Source organism: Mytilus edulis, chromosome 6 (assembly GCF_963676685.1).
Source record: "Mytilus edulis chromosome 6, xbMytEdul2.2, whole genome shotgun sequence".
Lineage (NCBI taxonomy): Eukaryota > Metazoa > Mollusca > Bivalvia > Mytilida > Mytilidae > Mytilus > Mytilus edulis.
In genome coordinates, this window is record NC_092349.1 from 36,910,713 (window position 1) to 36,933,124 (window position 22,412).

General features: G+C 30.2%; 1 protein-coding gene across 5 annotated transcripts in view; it reads right to left on the minus strand.

Annotated features, from left to right (window-relative positions):
- The window catches only part of LOC139529053 (RNA-binding protein Musashi homolog 2-like), a 105,539-nt gene that overhangs the window by 12,073 nt on the left and 71,054 nt on the right, over positions 1 to 22,412 (minus strand). For 3 of the 5 annotated variants that reach the window (XM_071325298.1, XM_071325296.1, XM_071325300.1), the window contains 4 exons: positions 8,414 to 8,496; positions 7,592 to 7,670; positions 5,024 to 5,083; positions 3,787 to 3,879 (listed from right to left, as the gene is read on the minus strand). In XM_071325298.1, the coding sequence (XP_071181399.1) occupies positions 3,787 to 3,879; positions 5,024 to 5,083; positions 7,592 to 7,670; positions 8,414 to 8,496 (315 nt within the window). The remainder of the gene's footprint in view (positions 1 to 3,786; positions 3,880 to 5,023; positions 5,084 to 7,591; positions 7,671 to 8,413; positions 8,497 to 22,412) is intronic. The other 2 variants (XM_071325299.1, XM_071325297.1) reach the window with 1 other exon arrangement.

A 22,412-nucleotide genomic window follows, 5' to 3' on the forward strand; every position in this document is an offset into this window, starting at 1 on the left:
AAAATATAAAGATTTCAAAAAAATTAGAATCTGTAATTTAATTCAAAGGCTTATTAACCATACATTCTCATGTGAATAAAAATCGCTTTTACCAAATAGACTATTTGCCAACCCTGCAATTGATCCTGTGATTAGAGTTCAAATCCCACAAATTTTTTCCCACAGAATGGTGATAAAATTTTCATTGCCAATGAAAAGCAGGCAGAAAGAACAAATTTATCTAGTTTTTCAAAGATTGAATAACATTAAATCTTTAATCTAAGTAAATACAATGACATGAATTGTGATTTTTGTATGCACATTGGATAAAACACCTATCACTTTCAACTCATTGTGCTTTGCATGAGCAGTAACCAAGTTGATCCAGTTTGGAACCAGATTACAATTGGCCAAGGGAGACAACTTCAGATAACTATGTCTAATAACAGAATCAAATTGGTAATTGGCAAATAGACTTTTAGCTAGATATACATCTGCTTCGTATAATCAATGAATCAAGTAAAATTTCAAATACTGAACATATAATGCATCAATAAAACTATAATGATTGAAATTCGTTTCCAAAGTATCAAAGAATACTGTATGCACAAAATTATCATGGGCCTCACATAAAATGTTTTGGTCAATAATAATGAGATTTTACTTTCAAATTGATAAAAATAAATAAAACTTTCAAATATACAGCTAGTTAAATAATAATGAAGAAAAAATAAATATACCGTTATTTATATATAGGCAACATTGACGTAAAATAAAAGCACCTAGCAACGAAAAATACAAAAACAAAACCAGCAAAACAAGAAATAGCACAAAAATATATATTAATATTAAAGATGCGAGAGAAAAAAAAGAAAAAGAGATGAAACAAAAATAATGGTCGCTTCGTTTGGATTTCGGTTAAGAGGAATTATAATCATATGAAATGGGCATGGATGCATTAAATGTACAATTCTATAAATAGTAAAATGTTGAATGTACAAAACAATGTACACGTTTTAAAAGTACACAAAACACTTGATTTTTACAATAAATTGTTGGACATTACAACTTTCAACAAATATATATATACATTTAGATATGGACAGTAAAAGATTTGATCAAAATTGCATATTTGTGAAATCAACAGTTTATATTATCTCTAACAAATTTACCAAGTTGCCTCTTATAAATATTCTTTTCTTGGATCATTACAGAAAAAAAAAAAGTATTGCAGATTTTCCCTTACTGGTGATTTATTGCAATCATGATGCATTTGTTAACAACAACTTGGTACTTTTGTTATATAAATAAATATAATAATAAAAATATCACATTCATTAGGGAACATCTCAAAAGTATTTCATGAAGTCTTAGCATTGATATGTATGATTTTATTTTTGTCCTTTGATGAAGTTTCCAATGAATTTTAATAAATCTAAGAAGGGAGACAACTTCTAATTTTTGTTGAGTTATCTACCTTGAGGTAAAATCAATTTAATTGTAAATCTCTTGGCAAGTATTTTTCTTTTTTTATCTTAAAATAATCAGTTTCGATTTGTTACTTTCTCACTGATGCACACATAAGTTCCTGAATAAAAATAAATAAATGGCACAAATTTTTACAACAACTTTTTAAGCTGTCGTGTTGCTCTGAAAAATTCTATAAATGGGTATAAATGTAAAAAATGGTCACAATTAAAGTAAACGATTGCTACTTTTGAGAAAGTCCCCTTACACAAATATAAATTAAAATAATAAAGATATGGTACCCTCTGTCATCTAATACTGAACTTTTTACAAAATTATCACAAATATTTATCAATTTTTTAACGGTCCTGAAAATGGTCAATCATGAAATAAAGGCACTGGACAACAAAACTTAATGCTTATTGCCTAATGGGAAGTTATATATTAGAGTATCCTGAACAAGCTATGTGAATTGTAAATGCTTATTCCCTATTTCAAGAATATCACTGATCCAGATCTGAATTGGTCATAGAAATTTCAGCTTACAATCAACAATCTAAAAATGTTGTTTGCCGCTTTGATGTATAAAATATTAATAATTTTTCCAAAATATTAGTGGAAGCTAGCTTCTCTTGTGCATTTCAAGATGTTTTAATGAAAAAAGACAACCTAAAATACAGTGTTACTTTATTTGAAGGACTTTTATGGAATTAATCTGTACAAAGTGCCAAAAAAAATCGCATTATAGTATATGAAGCTGTACTATTTTTATTTAAATTTTTAAAAGCACCAAAGGTCAAGTTGACTTTTTTGTCAATTAGTCAAAATTTATAGAAAATATTTTCAAAAATTTAATTCAGGTTTTATATGATAATTCAAGAAAAATTAATTTTTATTTTCTGAATTCAATTTTTTTTGCGCTTTTCCTTTAAAACACTCGAGAAAGTTCTACTAAAAAATTTCAAGTTATAAGACAAATTGGCATGGCAGGTCTATTTTAATTCTGCACTTAAAATGCTGGTTAACGCATAACAATTATACTTGTGAGGTGAGGTAGATATTGTCGTGCATGTATATTTAAACGTCCTAAAAATCTTCTGATCATTACCAAAGTATTCTAAGTATATTTTTTATTGCTTGAACATGAATTTTAATAATAAATAAATAATAATTTAATTATTCAAAATATGGCTCAATTATTGCTTTGAAGCACCTTAAAGTTATATATATGTATATAATAAATAAAAAAATTATGCTCATTTTCACTAAATTTTAATACATTTAATATCTTATCGGCGGGATAAAAATAATCAAGCTTGTTAAATAAAAAATATAAATATGTTAATATCTACTTTTTGGCTATATTTTGAATCAATACAATAAATATTGTAAACATTACATTTATATATTTACATTTTATACACTATACACTGAGGAAAAATCAACTATGCTGTTACATATATTATGTATTTAAGATAACATAATTGTACAGTTATATATTACATCAAATATAATATATAATTGTACCATTATATAAATTAAATTAGATATAACATTTAACTGTTTCGTTTGAGGTTGTAGAGTGCTCTTTAATTTCTTTTAAATTGAATTTCTTTCCAAATTTTGAATAGTTGAATGTTTGTCTCTTGTTGAAGACTGTCTGGTGAAAAATAAATGTGTTGGTTTCTTTTTTTTTTTTTAGCACAATAAGGTTTCTTCTCATTGATATAAATCCACATCTCCTCTTTTTCCTATTGTAGAAATTACTTCATGACTTCATGCATTGTTCCTTTATTTTTTTCTTAGAAAACCATGCCTAAATGTTTTTCCTGTGTATGTTTGAATGAATGAATGTATATAATCTGAAAAATTATTCAGATAAACTAGGGACTTTCAATTATATTTGCATGCCTATAAAAGGACATGGCCTGCTACTTCTTAACACAGAGTGATGTCCCTTTTATTGTGAACATGGTGAAGCAATTGACATCAAAATGGCATATTTGGCAAGATAACAATTTGTGACATAGGAAAACTGCATACTCAGAAAAGGACATCAATTACAAACCTTTGACAAATATTTCATTAAAGGGAGATAAGTTAGACATAAAAATGAGACATGTTCATGTCCAAAATGCTGATGCAAGTACAACTATGTATAATATTTCTTTTTCCATTCTTCATTCATTCTGTAAAACAGTTCAAATTCTGAATCAACCATACAGTCAAAAACAATTTAACAGTCTTGTTCATATTTCTTTTGGAACTTCTCTGGTCTCACTGAAAACAACTGATGGGTTTAGAATGGATACCACTGCCCTAATTCTAAGATTTCCATACCTGGTGGATAGTAATATCCGGCTGGAGCAGCCAGCGTCGGGAAGCCACGCCCATATGGAGAGTACATTGCAGGGATGGTTCCTGGTAGCAAACCTATAAATAAAGAATGGTATTCAGGCTTTAGTTGCCTTGGTAACCAAAATGTATGACACAATTGCTACAATGCATTGTTGTAGTTTCATTGATATTCTGCTAATTCCAATATTTGAAGATTTTATTCCAGTAATTAAAAGAAACTTGCGTCAACTTCGCTTGCATTATAAAATTCATATTTTCTTTCAAATAATATTGGAATTGACAAATTTCAATTAAAGCTACAAAGAAATAATTCAATGAATTATCATTTATATTTATCATTATGTGAAATCTTCTGGTAAAAAGTTTATTTTTCTTCAAATATGGTATAAATAGATTCTACAAAGCTAAAATTACATTAGAACATTATTGAAATGTATTAAAGTTATCAAATTTATGAAATAAGGAAATAACTTTTTGTCAAAAGCAGGATGCCATAATCTTAAAGACAGCAGTGTTTTTAGCCTATTAACAGAGATTTGAATTATTTTTAGAAATTCTGGATACATGCATTATTTTTACCAAAAAATATTTCAAAAGAAACAGAGCGATATCAATTGTAAGTATATTACATTGTATCATGCATTGAAAATCTTTATTTCATAAACGATTAAGTAAACAACATGCTGTTTCTTTTGAAAGCATGCTATTGCAATATGAAAACATTACATAATTCAAAAAAGAAGTAGAACTAAGTGTCATGTGAATTTATATCATAATTTAATTAAGCAGCAATGTTAATAATTTCCTGGAAAATTATGTACGATAGTTCGTGTGCAAAACATGCAAACACTTCCTACTTCAAAGTAAATAAATGCTAAAACAGCTACGTTCCTCTAGTTCTAGATATGGAACCATTAAATTAAAGCATGCAAAATCTCTAAAGTTCAAACAGCAATAGGAAAAGCTGAAGAGCAGATGGCGTGAATTGAAATATATCACAGTTTTCATAAAGAAAGATTTTTTTGTAGAAAAAGAAATTTTAAAAACTTTAAACATTTAAAATCTGATTGAAAGAAAACTGAAAGACAGATTTGTTTTCCAATCCGGATTTACATGCTGATTAGAATCGAACCAGCACAAAAAATTGGGTTAAAAACTGCACGCATAAAAATCTGTAAGGAAGTCACATGGGAGTCATGTGACCCGGGAAAAGACTTACACATCTCTGGTACGATCATGTCGCTTGGTATTTCCCAAACAATTTCGCCATCTTCTGTCACTACGAAAGGATTAGAAAAAGGGAGATAAGTTTAGTGGCGCCAGAAATTTAAGCACACACACACAAATACAGCTATCTGCAAATGACTTGATATTAAAAGAAACATAATCGAATTTTTCTGGTTGTTCATTGGAATTGTTAGTTGACTATTTACAACACAGAGGCAGAAAATCTTTTGCTACAGATTTTTTCCCCAACTCGGTCATCTTTGTGTTAAAACAGTCAACTTACAATTTTTTCACTTGGATTGGTATATTTTTTTTGCATTTGAAACTTGTAATTCTCAATATCAGTTTTCGATTTTGTAGCAGGTCATCTGCATATGTCTGTATCAGAAAGAGCCTCAGTGTTATTTTTCATAGAATTCAAGTGTTCATAATAATAAAATTTCAGCTGTTTACAGAAATTATTACAAAAGATATATCACAAATTTCAAATTAAAATGTTTTACTCTTGAATTAGAAATAATAATTCTGAAGATACTTCAAAACAAAAATTTCAGTTACAGAACTAATTTCTCTTCATTAAAATATCCTTTGCGTTTAAATATTTTCATTATACCATATAACTGTAATAGCCTTTTAGATATTTTTCCTCATTCTGTAAACAGCTTTTTCTACATTATAATTTCAAATTTTGAAAAGTTACAACTAACAAAAAATATCTAAGTCAGTGATTTTAATTCTACTAGTGCATATTATATACAACAAATAAAAAATCTATGCCAAAAAATATCCCAAATCTATACCAAAAAAAAATTAGCTGAAGATTGATTCCACTGAGAGACTTTCATAATATACTGTGCACTCACATAAATTACTTATATAAACAATACTCTAACATATACTCCACGGAAATAAACTGGTTGTTTCATGAATGACAGATCTACTTTTACAAACAACTTGGTTTTTTTTGTTTTGTTTTTTTAAACTGGATTGTATCCCCTTTTTAAAAGGACTTCTTCCATTTTCGGAGTTTATCCCAATGTAAAATAGAAAGTAGCTTTAAAGTTTTATGATTTTATTAAACAGTTCTTTCCAGAACTAACATCCCAATTTCCACCTTAAAACATATTGATAGACAAAATATGTTAATTCAAGGGAAGTAATCATTATAAAAAGGGAAATAATCCATTATATATGATCTATTATCAATTGTCTATTCTCAATTGAAAGTCTCAATTTTGATTTTAAGATCTGGCATTGACAGAATGTTCTTTTATGTACCCAATAATATCTTTTAAATATATCCCAAACAGTTTCAAAATAAATAAGCTTGTTAATTCATTAAGCTTGTATATAAATATATATTTTATCAAAAAACTGTTTTAGTAGTTGTAAAATTATATGAAGTGAATACGTCACACCAAATGAACAGAATTATTAATAAATATTTTGATCAAAGTGGAACAAAATTGTTTAATAATTAAAATATTATTACTGAGTACATAAATATATAATACATCACACAAGAGTTCCTGTTTACACATGAATAATTACTACTAAATATATAACCACCGGCTACTCAAATATCTCAGAATCTTGTAACTCAAAGAAAATATTCACTCTTCACTTGAAATGTTAGTTTATATATTTCAGCTGATTTTTATAACTTTCCACAGTTAAAATTTCATGAGGTCGAAATACATCTAAGACATGTGCAGACAAATATGTCATGCTGCATGACTTACTTTAGTAAAAGATTTCAAAAGTCAGTCATTTTTACACATTAGACAATTACAATTATTCCATTTTCACAAATGATTATTCTTTGAATTTTGATTGCACTAACAGTAAAGATTGAATGTAAATATTTCCCAGAATTCCATATTCTGAAATGGTGGTATGAAAGTAGTGTCACAATGGAGAAGCAGGGTGGCAGCACATAATTGTGTTGGGAACCAGTACATATCATTCTCATTCCCTGCCTATAAACAAGTTGCCTCCCTTGTATGTTTTTAAAACACTTTACTCCTATATAACCAATTTCTAAAATTTACCATCACCGCTAATCATGCAGTTTTTTATTTCCATTTTCTATTGTTTTGTTTTAAACAATCGGTAAATTCTTCAATTTATACAACAGATTTTTTTCATATACTTCATTATTTTTGTGTTCGGTTCATGGAATTTGATACAAAATCATACTTGTCAAACTCTCATGCAAAATTTGAGTAAAATTTGAATATGAAAGATTGCTATTTTGAAAATAACAACCTGCCCAAAAAAGTCAAGGACAAAGTGCTATGGAAAAAATTTGTAGGAAAGACAAAAATAATATATCTCTACTCATTGAGTGGCAAATTTCAGCCTGCATTTTTAAAAAGAAAACTTTGGACAGAAAAATATTTCATCTGCCATCATTTTTTTAATTTAACAAGAGTCAAAAAGAGAAAATAACTTTTGAATGACTGCAGGCTACTAATTTGCCACTCGCCTTTTAACAGAATTATAAACACTACGCAACAACCAATCAACATAGTGACTGACTATTGAATATAGAACATACCACGAGCTATGCCCCGCCCTCGTGCCGCTAAGTTAGTTGGCACCATGACTTCTTTTGGCTGTGCTTTTTTGCATTCGACCTGCAAGAAATTCAGTAAAAAATTTTTACTTCAACAATTTTTATTTTCTAATTAATAATAGTAACAATAATTCTAAAATATCAAATAAAAAAACCATGTGTATTGTAAAATATATTCCAATGCACAAATGGAGTGATATCAGAGTCTCTAAAGTGATTCCATCTAAACAAGTGCTAGGAGCTGTCTTGAACATACAGTGAGATGTGAGCTATTGCTCTCTGTAATTTGCTTTTGTTTTTTAAATGTGTTTAATGATTGTATGCCAAGCATTGATCATGTTGATAACCACATATTTTCCAGTTTGCCTTCGCTAAAAGAAAGATATTTGATATACCGGTATGTACAGAATTTCAAAACATGTACAAAATTTTATCAGCAGTTTAAAGGGTAAAAGAACCTTGTACAGCTTCCTTATGTAATGTCTGCTTGAGTGGGTATAGGTTTTGAGAAATTTTCTTTTTTGTGTAAAATCTAGACAACTAGAAAAATTTCAAGACGCATGCCAGAATCGCCTTCCGGCACCAAGCTGACCGTGCGAGGGCTGTGAAGCCAGTCAAGGTCATTAAACAATTCCATCGTCATTGCATGCCAGTACCATTTTCTTCGATTTTGAGTAAATTTTACCACAGCTTTCCCTGATCCCTGATACTGCATAATTCTTATGGTATGTAAAGTTCCTGGAAATTTTTGTTACTTTCTGTGATAAAAAGTTTTTTGGTTTCAATTTTAATCCAGTTACTTACCATTTTCTTGTTAATTTCATGAAAGTGAATTTCACAGACTTTATCAACAACATCTTCATCTTCAAAGGTAACGAAACCAAATCCTGCAAAGAAAAAAAAATAGAGGTTAATAATTATTGATAAATAATATCATGAATATTTACAAAGCAGTCAAATTGTTACCGGATGCAAAAAATGTAAAAGAAATCATAAAAGGTCTGCTGTTTTTTGTCTATTTTCCTCTGGTACAAAATGTACTCAAAAGAATGCCCAGATAGAAAAAACAATCATGCACTCAGTAGTTTCTTCCAATATTTCAAGATTTGAAAGATTTTTACAACTTAAAATACACATTTAGAAAAATCAAGAATCAATTAAGTTTTACTTTTTCAGCAAATTAAGACAACTAATGGTCAATCTTTTAAAACCGACAACATAAATGTACACAAATTTTATAGATCTGTATTATGAGACTTTCAGGCAAATGTCAACAAGGCGTACAGGACTCAAAATTATCTGAATAAACACAGGTTTAAAATTTTCAAATATTTTTAACAATTTATTGGTAGATTTCCCCCCTTACTTATGTATTCTATTAAATCTTGTTTCTAGAACTTTCTTTCCCATTCTTAAACTTTCCAAAGCATGTACTGTTTAATTGTTAAGTAAGAACAAACAGAGACAATCGAGACACAATGGCAATATATTTTCTTTCCCATCTTAAAATGAAATAACTATTAGCTGTACTTTTATTTAACAGAGCATACTTTGTAAAAGAAAATAGATAAAATAACATTTAAACTTTCTTTCACCCGAATAACAATAAAATAAATATCTTTATTTCATTTTTGAATTTTCATAACTTTCATAACAAAGGATATTGACTTTTCGACCGACATTGGAAAGTCAAAAAAAAGTTGCCAAAATGGTATTTTAACTTTTATCATAACTAGGGACTACAAATAACAAAAGACGCTTAGAAAAGTCTTCCAAACTAGTAAATATTTATACAAGATTAAGAAAACAAGTAGTTCAATCCATCCATTATTTTTGAATTTCTTTCAAGTCTTTATATTTGGGTTTCATTATTTATTCAAGAAAAATCCATAAATAAAAACGGTAAACTAGCAAACAAAAGTTATTGATGTGGCTATAAAACAAGACTGGACGGGTCTTCAGCTAGATGGATTGCGAAAACAAGAGTATTTCTGAACTATGTGTCAATTTTTACAAGAACCTTCACGTCTACTTGCCAACGAAATGTGCAAAAATTGTAATCTTGATCTCCATAATACTTCAATATTCTGCAACTCCTGATTACTATGCCAACTCATAAAATAATTTTCCTCCCTACTTCATTAATTTTAATGGAAACTAAAATGAACTAATTCAGAGCTAAATTACACTTGTTCTAAAAATGACGTAATAAAAAAGAAGTGTCATAAATTTCTGAGTAGATCGTAAAAACATTTGGACTTGTTTATTGGTCTATACTTATATATGAAGTGCTACTTTTAATTTGACAAGTGTCTATTCAAACTACCAAATACTATTAATCTAAGATAATAAATTTTACACTTTCTTCTGGTCTATTTTTTTTCGGTAAATAAACTCAGAAAGAAAAGAATACTAGCCTACTTATTGTCCTCGTTGTAACAGATCAACAGTATCCAAGAATTTATTACCAGACCAATTATTTTTATCATGTATCATATGAATATCATTTAAACATATATAGAATATAAAAACATTCACGGGGAAAGACCTAAAAACACAAAATGAAGAGAGATTTCCTTTTTACTCAAAATTTAAATCATAAATTATTACTTTATGTTTTTATTAGTTTGAATAAGAGTTTATTTTAGAAGAAAATGTTTATGCAGAAAATACAAGTAGCAAAACTATTATTCATAGTTGAAGGAGAGAACTGGATTTAAAGTACATCTAAAAGATTGATAACAAATCTATATTTAATATCTAATCTAAAATGGAGATATCCAATATAAAATTTCATCTTTAAATACAATTTTAATTTTTTATTTCACAATTTGTTAATTAAAACCCAATAACACATATAATTAAAAGACATCTAGAGGGCAACAAGGTTTCAACAATAGTCTAATTTTTTACCCCCCCCCCCCTTCTTTTTTTATTAGCAAAAATTAAGATTTGAAGAAATTTTCTTTCAATTTCTGAAATCTGAAATGAAAAAAATTGCCTCCCCCCCAATTTTTTTTATACCAAAAGCTCCAATTCCTTGCAAGCCTAATAAAGTTGTGACTAAATTCTTTTAATTTAGGATACAAACTGAATGACCAGCTGGTGAATACAAAGAAATAACTACTCTAAGACTTTTATAATATAAAACAGTCTTTTATCCTTCCAACGTAAAAAAAAGTTTATTTAAAGTTTTTGGCGAGGTCTGGATGGGTTGGTATTTTGTTACTATTCTGATAAGGCATTATCTTTCCAATATTCTTCCCAAAATGAGATGAAGGCAAAGTTTAAGTCACTTTTATTCTTTACAGATTCATTTTTTGCAAACAATATGGGGCTGTCTTCTGCCCCAAGCCTCACAAGAGAGGGTCCCGATAATCAACCAAAAATAACATTCAATTCCTAAATTGTCATATGGGTTGTATATTACCCAGCATGCATTTGGAAAACAATTTCCTGGAACCAATGTGATGGTGGTCAATTAATACCACATACAGTCATGCAAAATGAAGACAACATCTAAATATAGTATGAACATTCTTATATAAGTCTACGATATTACAATTTGGTGTAGAAGATACTGAAAGAAGTGTCATAAGGGGAGATAACTTCCTAAAAGTACTCTTCTCGCTACTGTTGTCTCTAAGATGTGATAGTTATTCAAACATAATCATGCATTTAAAATGTGACTTCCAATCAACAATTTCATTATAAAAGTTTTGAAAAAAATCATTCCTTTTTTAACAAAACAGCCAAATTTTTAAATTGACCAAGAAAATCGTCAATTGGAATTTTATGTTTTGTGCATCAAGTTCCATCCACCAGATTTATTTCTATGCTTAGTTTTTTGACAGATTTAACTCTACAAATAGTACAAGTCTGCCAAAAAAAAAAATGAACAAAGAGTTTCCTACATATGCTAATTATAATACTGCTCATGAACCAATACTGAACATTAGGGTCCAAGCTTCCCCAAACATGGCCAGTAATGGCTGCAGAGGAAGCAGGGACAAGACACTAAACGTAAAGCTAGCGGTGTGCTAGACGATTGGCTAAGGTCTAATTTCTCTAGCTACAGAGATGAGATATACCCATTAAATTCTGCCAATCATCAGTCAGCTTTTACCCGTTCCTGAAAAATTCAAGCACATGGTAAAATAATGTCTTCATCATGTGACCTTCTTCAGTCATTTGTATACTAGGCGATAAAAGTGATAGCAACTTTCACACCAACAAGTTTTGTTTATTTATTTTGCAAAACAAACTCTACAAGGTCGAATAACATTCTTCAGAATTTACTGATGCGATACATATATCAAAAGACTTTTTAACTTTTAACTTTGTCACTAAGACCTAATACGATAATATTTATTCACTGATCCAATAACAACTCAAACATTCCATTTTTGAGACTGATCAATGAAAAGGATTATCTATCCTGGTCTCTAAAACTAGCTTGACTGTTGTGGTTACTTTTATATTAAATTCAAATGTTTCAATAACAGTTTCCCTATTTTTAATTAGAGTTATCTCTCTTTGTTCATCAAAGCCAATTTGTTATTGTGTAAAAATATTTCTAATCAAATGAAGGCTGTAAGTAATCTAGTTTTCTTCAAACTGACAACAAAAATCAATAAAGAAATACTATAATATTGGAATATGGATGCTAACCACAAACTTGCAGTGTGAACAATATCTATTCAACAAGGATGAAGTTGAAACTCCTGGGACTACACAATCAATTGACCACAAATATTTTTCTGAATTTTCCAATCTCTTATTTGTCTAATCTATCATTTGAAAGTCTTACACCATTGAAGTTAACATTTCTCACTAATTATACTAAGAATGTTTTATCCAGTTTGTAAAATGATATATTCTTCAAGTCTTCAGTTCCAAACACAGACAAATATATCACTGGAATAAATATCTGTGTGTATAAATATCCAAACGATGAAAATAAAATATTGCATATTAAAAATTGGGAACAGAGAGTACTTTTATTATTTCACTTTTAAGGCCAAATAATACAGAGGAAAATGAGAAGGGGGCTTTTAAAAGAGGGGTAACCCTGAACCTATCAACAATTCTGTCATTTGTAATTTTCTTAACAAAACATTAAGAAAGAAATAACATCAGTTTAAGTGATATATTATATAACTATTTTAGTTTACTCTTGTTTTGGGGTTGCTCTCCCAATGTTATCTATCAACTAATTAAGTCCTATATTCATCAATTGTCTTTTTATATATGTTATCAATACTAATAAGAAAAGAACTCAACCATTCAAATTTGTATCCCCCCTTTTCTTGATCCTACTTTTCATCTGATCTGCTTAATATATGACCTTTAAAATCACTATCTCTTCAAGTCTTGAAATTTACTGAATATAGCTTTAAAAAAAAACTTGTATGCTAACCTCTCATTATTTCAGACCCACTTTCTTTTTCAATAAACTAAAATTTATTGAAACAGCAAGAATGCATTCAATTGCGGTAATATAAGACTTAATGAAACTAATTCGCTTTAGGCTCCTCATAGCATAACACAGGAAGAATTCAATTCTTAAGATTCTCGACTTTTTAATCAGTTTATATTGAGCTCTTCTAAAGCAATATAATGACAGATTGATGTAACCTTTCAGACTTGAGAACCATCACAACTCAACCTTTTTGATCTGTGTGAATGGCTGTCAGCTAGCTATAAGGCAAATGACCTAAAAGACAACACAAGACCAACAAGTACTGATTTTGTTTCAAATATCAAAAGTCAGCGGAGGATTAGACATTGGCATGATTTTGACGCTGCCAGCTATAAGGCAAATGACCGATTATGTTTCAAATATCAAAAGTCAGCGGAGGATTAGACGTTGGCATGATTATGACACTGCCAGCTATAAGGCAAATGACCTAAAAGACAACACAAGACCACCAAGTACCGATTATGTTTCAAATATCAAAAGTCAGCGGAGGATTAGATGTTGGCATGATTGTGACTGTGTACTTTTCAGACATTGATTAATATTCAAGTAATGATAATATTTCAAAATAATTTCATGCTGTGTACGAATTCAAGCTTTAAAATTGCTGTATTTATCATAAGCCCTTTTTTCTACACACATTCAAATCTTATAAAGAAAACAAATTAATAATGTGTCAATTGTAGGTTTTTCTTTTACAAATTTGAACTCATGTACAATGTGTGTTTTACAAATATTGACCACTTAATCAATAGCCTTAAAGATATAAAGCCAGCAATAACATTTTGTCAAAGAAAAGGGTTCATATACTGTTAGTAAGGATTTCCACTTAGAAACAAATAAACACATAGAAATGCCTTATAAAAGCAACAAAGTTTTGTATTACAACCGATTATTGGCGCTATCAATTGACTGATCCTTTAATTTGACATTCAAGCCTTGTTTACATTTGTATTTGTGACTGGTTATGGATTTAAATATTGAGGTTATAAAATGTTATGGTCAATGTTACCCACCTGTCTATCTTATTTGTAAAAATTCATAACTTTCTTAAATCTCTCTTTTATCATTCTATGGTCAAATTAACCCACCTAGCTTAGCTGCCTTAAACTTGTAAAACTTTGAGACTTTAAAATTAAAATCTTTCTTTTTCTGTTAATGGTCAAATTGACCCATCTGCCCTTCAAATTTGTTTAAATTCTTTAGCTCATAGCTATAATAAAAAAAACTTTCTTTTGTAAATAAAAAAGCAAACAAATTCTTTTCTTTATTAAATATCTTACAACATGCAGCTGTGAAAAATCTTCCATTTATTCATAAATAAGCAAAACTCCTTAAAACAGTGCTGCATGTATATAAAGACATCAGTACTACATAGATACACTATCTTGGACAAATAAGCTTAATGGCATGATAGAAGATATAAGATTCTGATAAAATTTGGTAACTTTTTTTTTGTGGTACATCAATTTTTTTTGGTGCTGTACATCTTAATGTACTCAGCATGAAGTCTATTAAATGCACCTAGAAACATTCTGTAATTTTCTTATCAAATTAAAAAATCAAGTGGAAGAATCTAGTGAAGTAGGCCATTAATTTGATATCTGTTCTTCCTGTCTACTCCTCAGATGATAACACTGATAAAACTAGAGATGTGTCATCACCATTTTGGGTTTTCGGATTCATCCAAAGATGCAAGCAAGATGGACAAAGAAAGAAAGGACCGTAATACAAAGTGCTTCCTTTTAGCTTTTTCTACTCCATGTGTAAGATTTCTTCCCCGTTTTTCTAACTAATTTATGAAAAACAAACTTAAATCATAACTGGAGTCGTCGTTGGTTCCATCATTTGGAACTATAGTTATAAATATTTAGAATTTGACTGTTGTTTTTAAAGTCTGTTGATAAGAGAAAAATGGCCTTCTGTATAAAGGAATAATATTTAAGATAAACATAAAATTTAATATCATTGCTTTCGCTAATGACATGCATGTTTCTGGCAAATTGATAACATATTGAATCTAAGTACATGTAATATTAGAAGAAATTTGATCTTTCTTTAGTTTCCTCATAAATCAAAAGAAGTTGCCACATTCTAAAATGCCATAAAATTTAGAAACATGTATAAAGCGATATTCCTGTCCAATTTTTATTTGCATAAGATTATTCTTAGTAAACTAACTCACTTCAAAAACTGTTTTCAACAGATACAAACAACAGGTTTGATGCAGAAGTACATCTGTAACAGCCAATCTTAATGTTTTTAAAAGTTAATTATTCAATTTTTAACATCTTCTCATTTTTACAAAAGTAATAGCAGAATATTACAAAATTATTTACAAAGTTTCTACAAAGAAATGAACATCTGAACAATTAACATCCAATACATTCCCCAACACCTCTTAGCCCCCATTAAAATTCTAAATCAACATCAAGCCAGCTTTTTCAATTTTGAGTATTTTTGAAAAAACAGAAATTACATCTCAAACTCCCACCAGTACTTTTATCTTATTTATGATTTCCATGTGCACTATTTACTTTCTTAATGAATTCTGTTGAGCAATATTATGTTTGTGTTAAATATTTATTTTTGCTGTAATTGATGAGGGAAGATTAGGGGATTCATGATCATGTCATTTAGCGTCCCTTTTTTTTTATTACAGTTAAGCATCAAATGAGGATTTAAAATTTATGGAAAATTGTAACATTATATTTTATTTTTTGGTATTTTATAAGCTTAATTTTTTTTAGAGTAAACAGTCCCTTTACCCCCCTAATTTTGCAACAATTTATCCTCTTGTAAACTGGTACCCCAATCACGATTTCATTTATTTTGTTTGGAGGTAAAAGTACAGATGATTGTCAGAATGAACTAATATCTTTTGATGTTCTGGTAAGCTGACTGTTTGCAGTATGAAATCTTTCTTTTAATTCATAGATTCTAACTTTTGCTTAAAAATAGATTTTATATTCATTCAAGGTAAATATGTTATACAGATGTTTTAGATGAAAAATAAAAAAAACAAATGGCTGAAGCAACAATGCATTTAGGATAAAAGGAAGATTCATCTCTCAAACCTTTCCACCTTACTATACAAAGTACAAGAACTAACAGATTTTTTTGTTTTCATCAAAAACTTTAAAGCAGCTTATCCTCAAAGTACCCCTCTTTTGTGAATTTTCCCCTCAGACAACTCCCTGAAGGATGAGGGAATGTAGAAATGATAACTTATCATAATAGATAAGGATGCTGCTGCTAGCATCTCTTGGAGAGAATTATTCTGATAAAGATATCAAAAATAATTTTAGTTGATAAATCTCTGAAAATAAATAACGAGATCCAATCTATGATAAACAATCAACAGGGAGAAAAAAATCCTTGAAAACTTTATTAACCATGTTGGATGATACATTTCATGTCTATCTGGATGATACATATTCATGTCTATTTCATCTTGATGATTGTATATTTCCAACAGAGTTTGAAGAAAATGATAAGTATTGCAAAAAAAGATATTTTTGAAGTCTGTTGAACATTAAAATCAGGTAATAAAACTGCAAATTTTTTGATTAAATTGATGATTTAACCAATCAAGCAGGTGCAGGCACTTTGGTGCCTTCCTCACTGTAGTAACATTATAACCTTTCCTTAAAATTAGCAATCAGAGATTTTTTTTTACCACTTCAAATAAAATTGTGCCAAAATGTTCCTTCATGATTTTTTACGTCAATGAGACAGCAATAGCATTACAATAGCATTACATAGAATACAAAAAATTAAAATCATCTCAACGAGAAATGAACTTTCTGATCTCATCCCAACCATTATTGCCAAGTCGTAAACTTAATGAAGTTATTGGGTAATTAAACAGTCGCTGGTTATTCTTGTTTGCTTCTGAATTCTTATAAAAAATCTATTCTGATTACATATAATTTGGGGGGAAAAGATTTTTTTAATTGACAAGAAATATCCATTTTTCCAGTCAATTAGATAGGAATTAGTAGCACAACAATGCAAATGGGATGAAATGACCATGGATGTAAAATGCCATGCTCTCAAGACTGGTATCCCATCACCAGTGTTACAGGCAATTTCAGTCAATTAGTTCTGGTTGCCTGGCTAAAATTGATTCAGCAATGAGTTTTTTTACACCTGGCCTTGTAACAAAACATGTGAAGATGCATTTTATTCTCATTAGCAATTAACGCCTAATTGCACAAGACTGTCCAGAGATTTTTTGCACACATGCATCAAAGAATGTCAAAATCGCAACTCTGAACAGAAACCACAACTATTTCAATAATGTAATCTGGCATGCAAATGACCCTTGGGTAGGCATTTTCTCAAGTTCATTTATGTTTTTATCACTGATCTTAAAACAAATGAATAATATACTTAATAGAACAGCCCGGATTTCCCCTGATATTCAACATTGAATCCAAACATCTGTTTTATGAACATTGGAAATCTCAGAAAAGATAAAATTGAGAATGGAAATGGGGAATGTGTCGAAGCCACAACAACCCGACCATAGAGCAGACAACAGCGGAACCTTTCTAAAATATTCATCCTTTTAAAATATATACAGTTCTACAAGTTACAATCTATCTTTTATCTTTCCCATTAGACACTTAGCAATGACAGACAAGATGAGAGAATTATCCCCTTATCTGATTAATAAGAAGCAGTAACAATTATGAATAATTGTCTTATTATTTCCCTTGACAATTATGTATCCTTAAACAGGAAGTTTTAGTTGAAATCCATAACCCATAAATAGGTTTTGACACTTTTTCTTTATTTTTTTGTAAGCAATTTTTTCATTACTCAGGTGGCAGTGTTTGCGATTTTCATTTTCATGACCTTGAAGTTGGCATTATTAGTGCAGATGACCTAGAGGCTGAACATATAATAAATAGAACAAGAGGGTGCCTTTAAATATAATAGCTTGAACCTTATATTTAATGACTTAATACCCCCTAAATATACCTAAAATTTGGATACATAAATTATTTTAATAGAATCTGGTTTATAAAGAGCCAAGTTCAGCAGTACAGTTTTAAGACAAGGAACTAGAGAAAAGCGCAAGTCGGTAAGGCAAACAATGTTTCCAGGAAACTCAAACTGAAAAAAACATTTGTTTAGATTTCTAAAACGAAAATGTTTACTACAATTTTCAAATCAACTTCCAGTTAAAATATGTAAATCAAGTTTTAATGAAGCGCCCAAGAGAAAACGAAAACGGGATCCATCGGGATCCCAATGCAATCCCGGTGAAATTGTCGGGATAAGCCGGGATAAGCATCTGGAGGCGGGATCCCATTCGGGATAAATATCTGAAACTGGGATCCCATTCGGATAACTGTCTGAAGCCGGGATTCCAGTCAAGATGAAACGGGATAAATATCGGACACTGGGATCCCAATCGGGGTAACTGTCTGAAGCTGGGATCCCAATCGGAACTGTTTAAAGCCGGGATCCCAATCGGGATGACTGTCTGAAGCTGGGATCCCAGTCTAGTTAAAACGGGAAATTGTATATTGAACCATATATTATGTTGTTGAAAATATGTAAGTGTTTCTGTGGTCGGGTTGTTGTCTCTTTGACACATTCCCCACTTCCATTTTCAATTTTATTTTTATATGTCTCTGATAACATCAAGTACAGGTTATTGGTGTTAATTAACAATGCGTATGACACCAAAGCTGTCAGTTGAAGCCAATCACATTTAAGTGTCACTTAATATTCAGTTTGACAGATATTAATAAGTCAGAAAAATGCCGAGATTTTCGCGATAAAAATGGCAGGGCGTCCGAGAAATGTCACACGAGTGTTTTGCCAGAAAAGCTTGGGCGTTTCTGTTGTTCCCCAAGTTCCCATAAGTGCGTTTCTATTAGTTGTCGTCCGGCATCAATGATAAGATAATGATCGACATCGTAAAACTTTGATTTCTCAACTTATGTAAACTGTAAAAAATCATAACCACGTGCTTTGTTTTCAACTGTACTGCCGCGGGACAGTTCGACCCTAGAAAATACTGACTACTGTCCTAAATAATGCGGCCACTATCTTATCCGCATGCACCATGTGCCGATTAATAAAGTATAATTTTCTTATATTTAGTAAAAACTGGCCAGTAATTAATACTTTTATGCGATACCCTTAATTTATTTATAATACCGTTACGGAGACAGATCAACTTGGCCGATATAATTTGGGGCGAGATTGTCACGTCGACGTTTGTGTACTGGTAAAAACGTCATCAAAATTTGTTTACGCTGAATTATGGACAGGACGAAGATGAAGATGTTTTCAGATAAGTGCATTAATAATTTAATTTAACATGTGTATATGTGCATATAATGATTATAAAAATAATTTATTGAGGAACTATGATTTGTATGGTTTTTATCTGAGCAAATCAACATCAGAAAGTCTGAAAGCATAAACTGAAAATATATTTATTTTTAACATATACAATGAATAAACTTGTTAACTTGTCACATAACAGGCATAAATAGTAGGTATGTCAAAATTTAATTCAGTTGTGTGTATGTTTATTTGGTGAAAATAATAAGTCGCTATAGTTATTTATCGTCAGGGGATAAAAAAGGGGGAAGGTAATTAATTTGCCAAAAAATTAAAATAACCTTCCAAGACTTCATAATTATTTGGACTAGCTTCCAATCTACTGTATTCTATAAACATTAAACATGCAATAATATTTCTATTGAATTTGTTGCTTCAAAACGTATTGAACAAATGATTCTTTGTGGATTTTTTTGATACTTTTAGGGGATATACTGATATTTTTAAATGGAGCTTCCAACGAAACAGATTGCTTGCAGATATTCCAGTTACCATAATTTACTCAGCAATTCTAGTTGGAAGTACAGAGACAGCAAATTGATTAACAGAAAGGAAAACATGACATGTATCCTTTTGCATAAATAACCCAGGATTCCCAGTGGCAGTGCAATTTGAATTGGTGCATGTATATCCTGCTGGTATTTATTTTTGGGATCCCGCTTTTTTTTCCGGGAATCCCAGTATATTTCCACTGGGATTTACATCGGGATCCCGCTTCTTTTACGGGAATCCCGAAATTTATCCCAATACATTTACATCGGGATCCCGCTTATTTAGCGGGAATCCCGAAATTTTATCCCAGTGGGATCCCAATCAAAATCCCACAATATCCCAGTGGGATCCCACCTAATTCCACCGGGATAAAATATCGGGAATCCCGGACTTTTGGCGGGATTCCCGAAATTTTATCCCGGCGGAATTAGGTGGGATCCCACTTGGAATCCCATCAAAATTCCAGCCGGGATTCCAGTGGAATTCCAGATTTATTTTCTCTTGGGGCATGATTAAACAGTTTTGAACTTAAAAATCTTCCTGTTTACCGAAGTTCTTGTTTATTTTAATTAGATTACTTTGGGCTAGATCTCTTATGCAAATGCAATCAAATTATGCCCAATTCACAAAACAGCTTTTGAAAAAAAAATGTACCCAAGTGCATTGTTCACGGCTTTATAATTTGACAAGAATTAAATTCACTATGCAAATTTAATCTAACAACACACCAGTTAAGCCAATTTAGCATACAGACTAAAGCGCCATATTAAGCATACATTTACTTCTGTTTCCAACAAGCCATAAAAATTGATTAAAACCATCAATTAGTGCTTACATTTCAAACCAGTTTAGAAACACTGTATCTGATGTTCTCTAATATCAAGTTTATTAGCAGAAATAGACAGAAACGCGAGATAGATAAAATGATAATTCAAGAAAATCGTAGGAAATAAAATGGTTTTCATGTTTAAGGATACTGAAACAGCTCATGGCCAAACTATTATCAAACTGCATAACTCTCATAATTTAGATAGACAATTTCTACGATATCATTTTTTTTTTCAATTAAAAAGGAGAATATTTTATTGGTACCTAGAACCTAAACCAATAAATAAACTTTTATCCTGTGATCAGTTCCGCCATTGCATGATAATAAATGCAATTTATTTTTATTACATTTTTCCTTTGTTTCATTCATCTGCAATTACAACCTGTTGAAAAGTACAAATAAATTGTAAATCAACACTTTTAGCTTTATTACTTCTCCTGTTTTATGAGCTTGACCTTTGAAATTATTATACTTGGCCCTTAAAACTCAAAAAAAATATATTAATTGTCCCTGGAGCAGAACTTTTACTTTCTTTTTTAAAACCTACAAGGAATTAATTCATTGTCACTGATAAGGTTTTTACTGCAATAATATAGGATAATATGAAAGCAATTATTTTAGTAGTTTGAATCAGTGGTTGCTGCAGTTTCTTATTGTCCTGTGGCTAATATCTGAAGTATAATTCAATCATGTTGAGAAAAAGTTAACAATTAGATCTGAATGGCAGGCAAAACACCTAAAGAGATAGACAATTATTTAGATTTGAGAGCAATTAAAAAGGTTGAACAAAAAATTTTATTTTCCAAATGTAACCCATTGACTCCACAATAAAATTGCCATCACAATCCATGAAACACATAGCCTCTTAAAGTGCAAAGCTAATCAAAATAAGCATTCAATGAATTCGAGGTCAGAGTCAGCGAGGACAGAACAAAATATATTCTCACAGCCAAATAAACATCTTTGAGCAGAAACAAAAATTTAAGGAAGCCATACTCATCATTACCCTAGCTATCTATGGCATGTGTTGGGTTACTGCAGAAAAGATAAAAGTTGATAATAGTTTTTTCTTTACTTGGCTAACTTGGGAATTCAAACACAGACACACTAGCAATTAAAAGAAAATAGAATTTTACTGTAAACATTTAACTTCCTGTATACTTGTCAATTAACTAAACCAGATCGAAATCTCTTCCTTTTTTTAACTGCAATGCTTACAGCAGACGGCCATCGTCAGATGAATAAACACTTGTCTACCATAACTAGTTCATTAGCAATTCCATAGTTTATTTGTATATCGATTCATTTATGTTTTATACAGTTTCGCACCTAGTTCTATCCTTGAAATAGCATCTGAAAGGCTTTTTCATAAATACACAGTGGTTTTAAATACTTTCTTCTCTCAGGGCATGTCAATTTGCACAAGAGGATTGGGAATGAATTCTTATTTCACAAGAGGAAGTCATTGTTAAATATCCTAGAGCCAAACATATGGTTTCTAATGTTCAAACAAAAAAAGTCATAATGTAAAACAGATCTGTTTATCTTCTTTCTGCTTACATAAGAATATAACTAAAGCAACACAGATAAAACGTTTGATGAGTGAACTTTGAAAGATATGTGCTTTGAAAAAA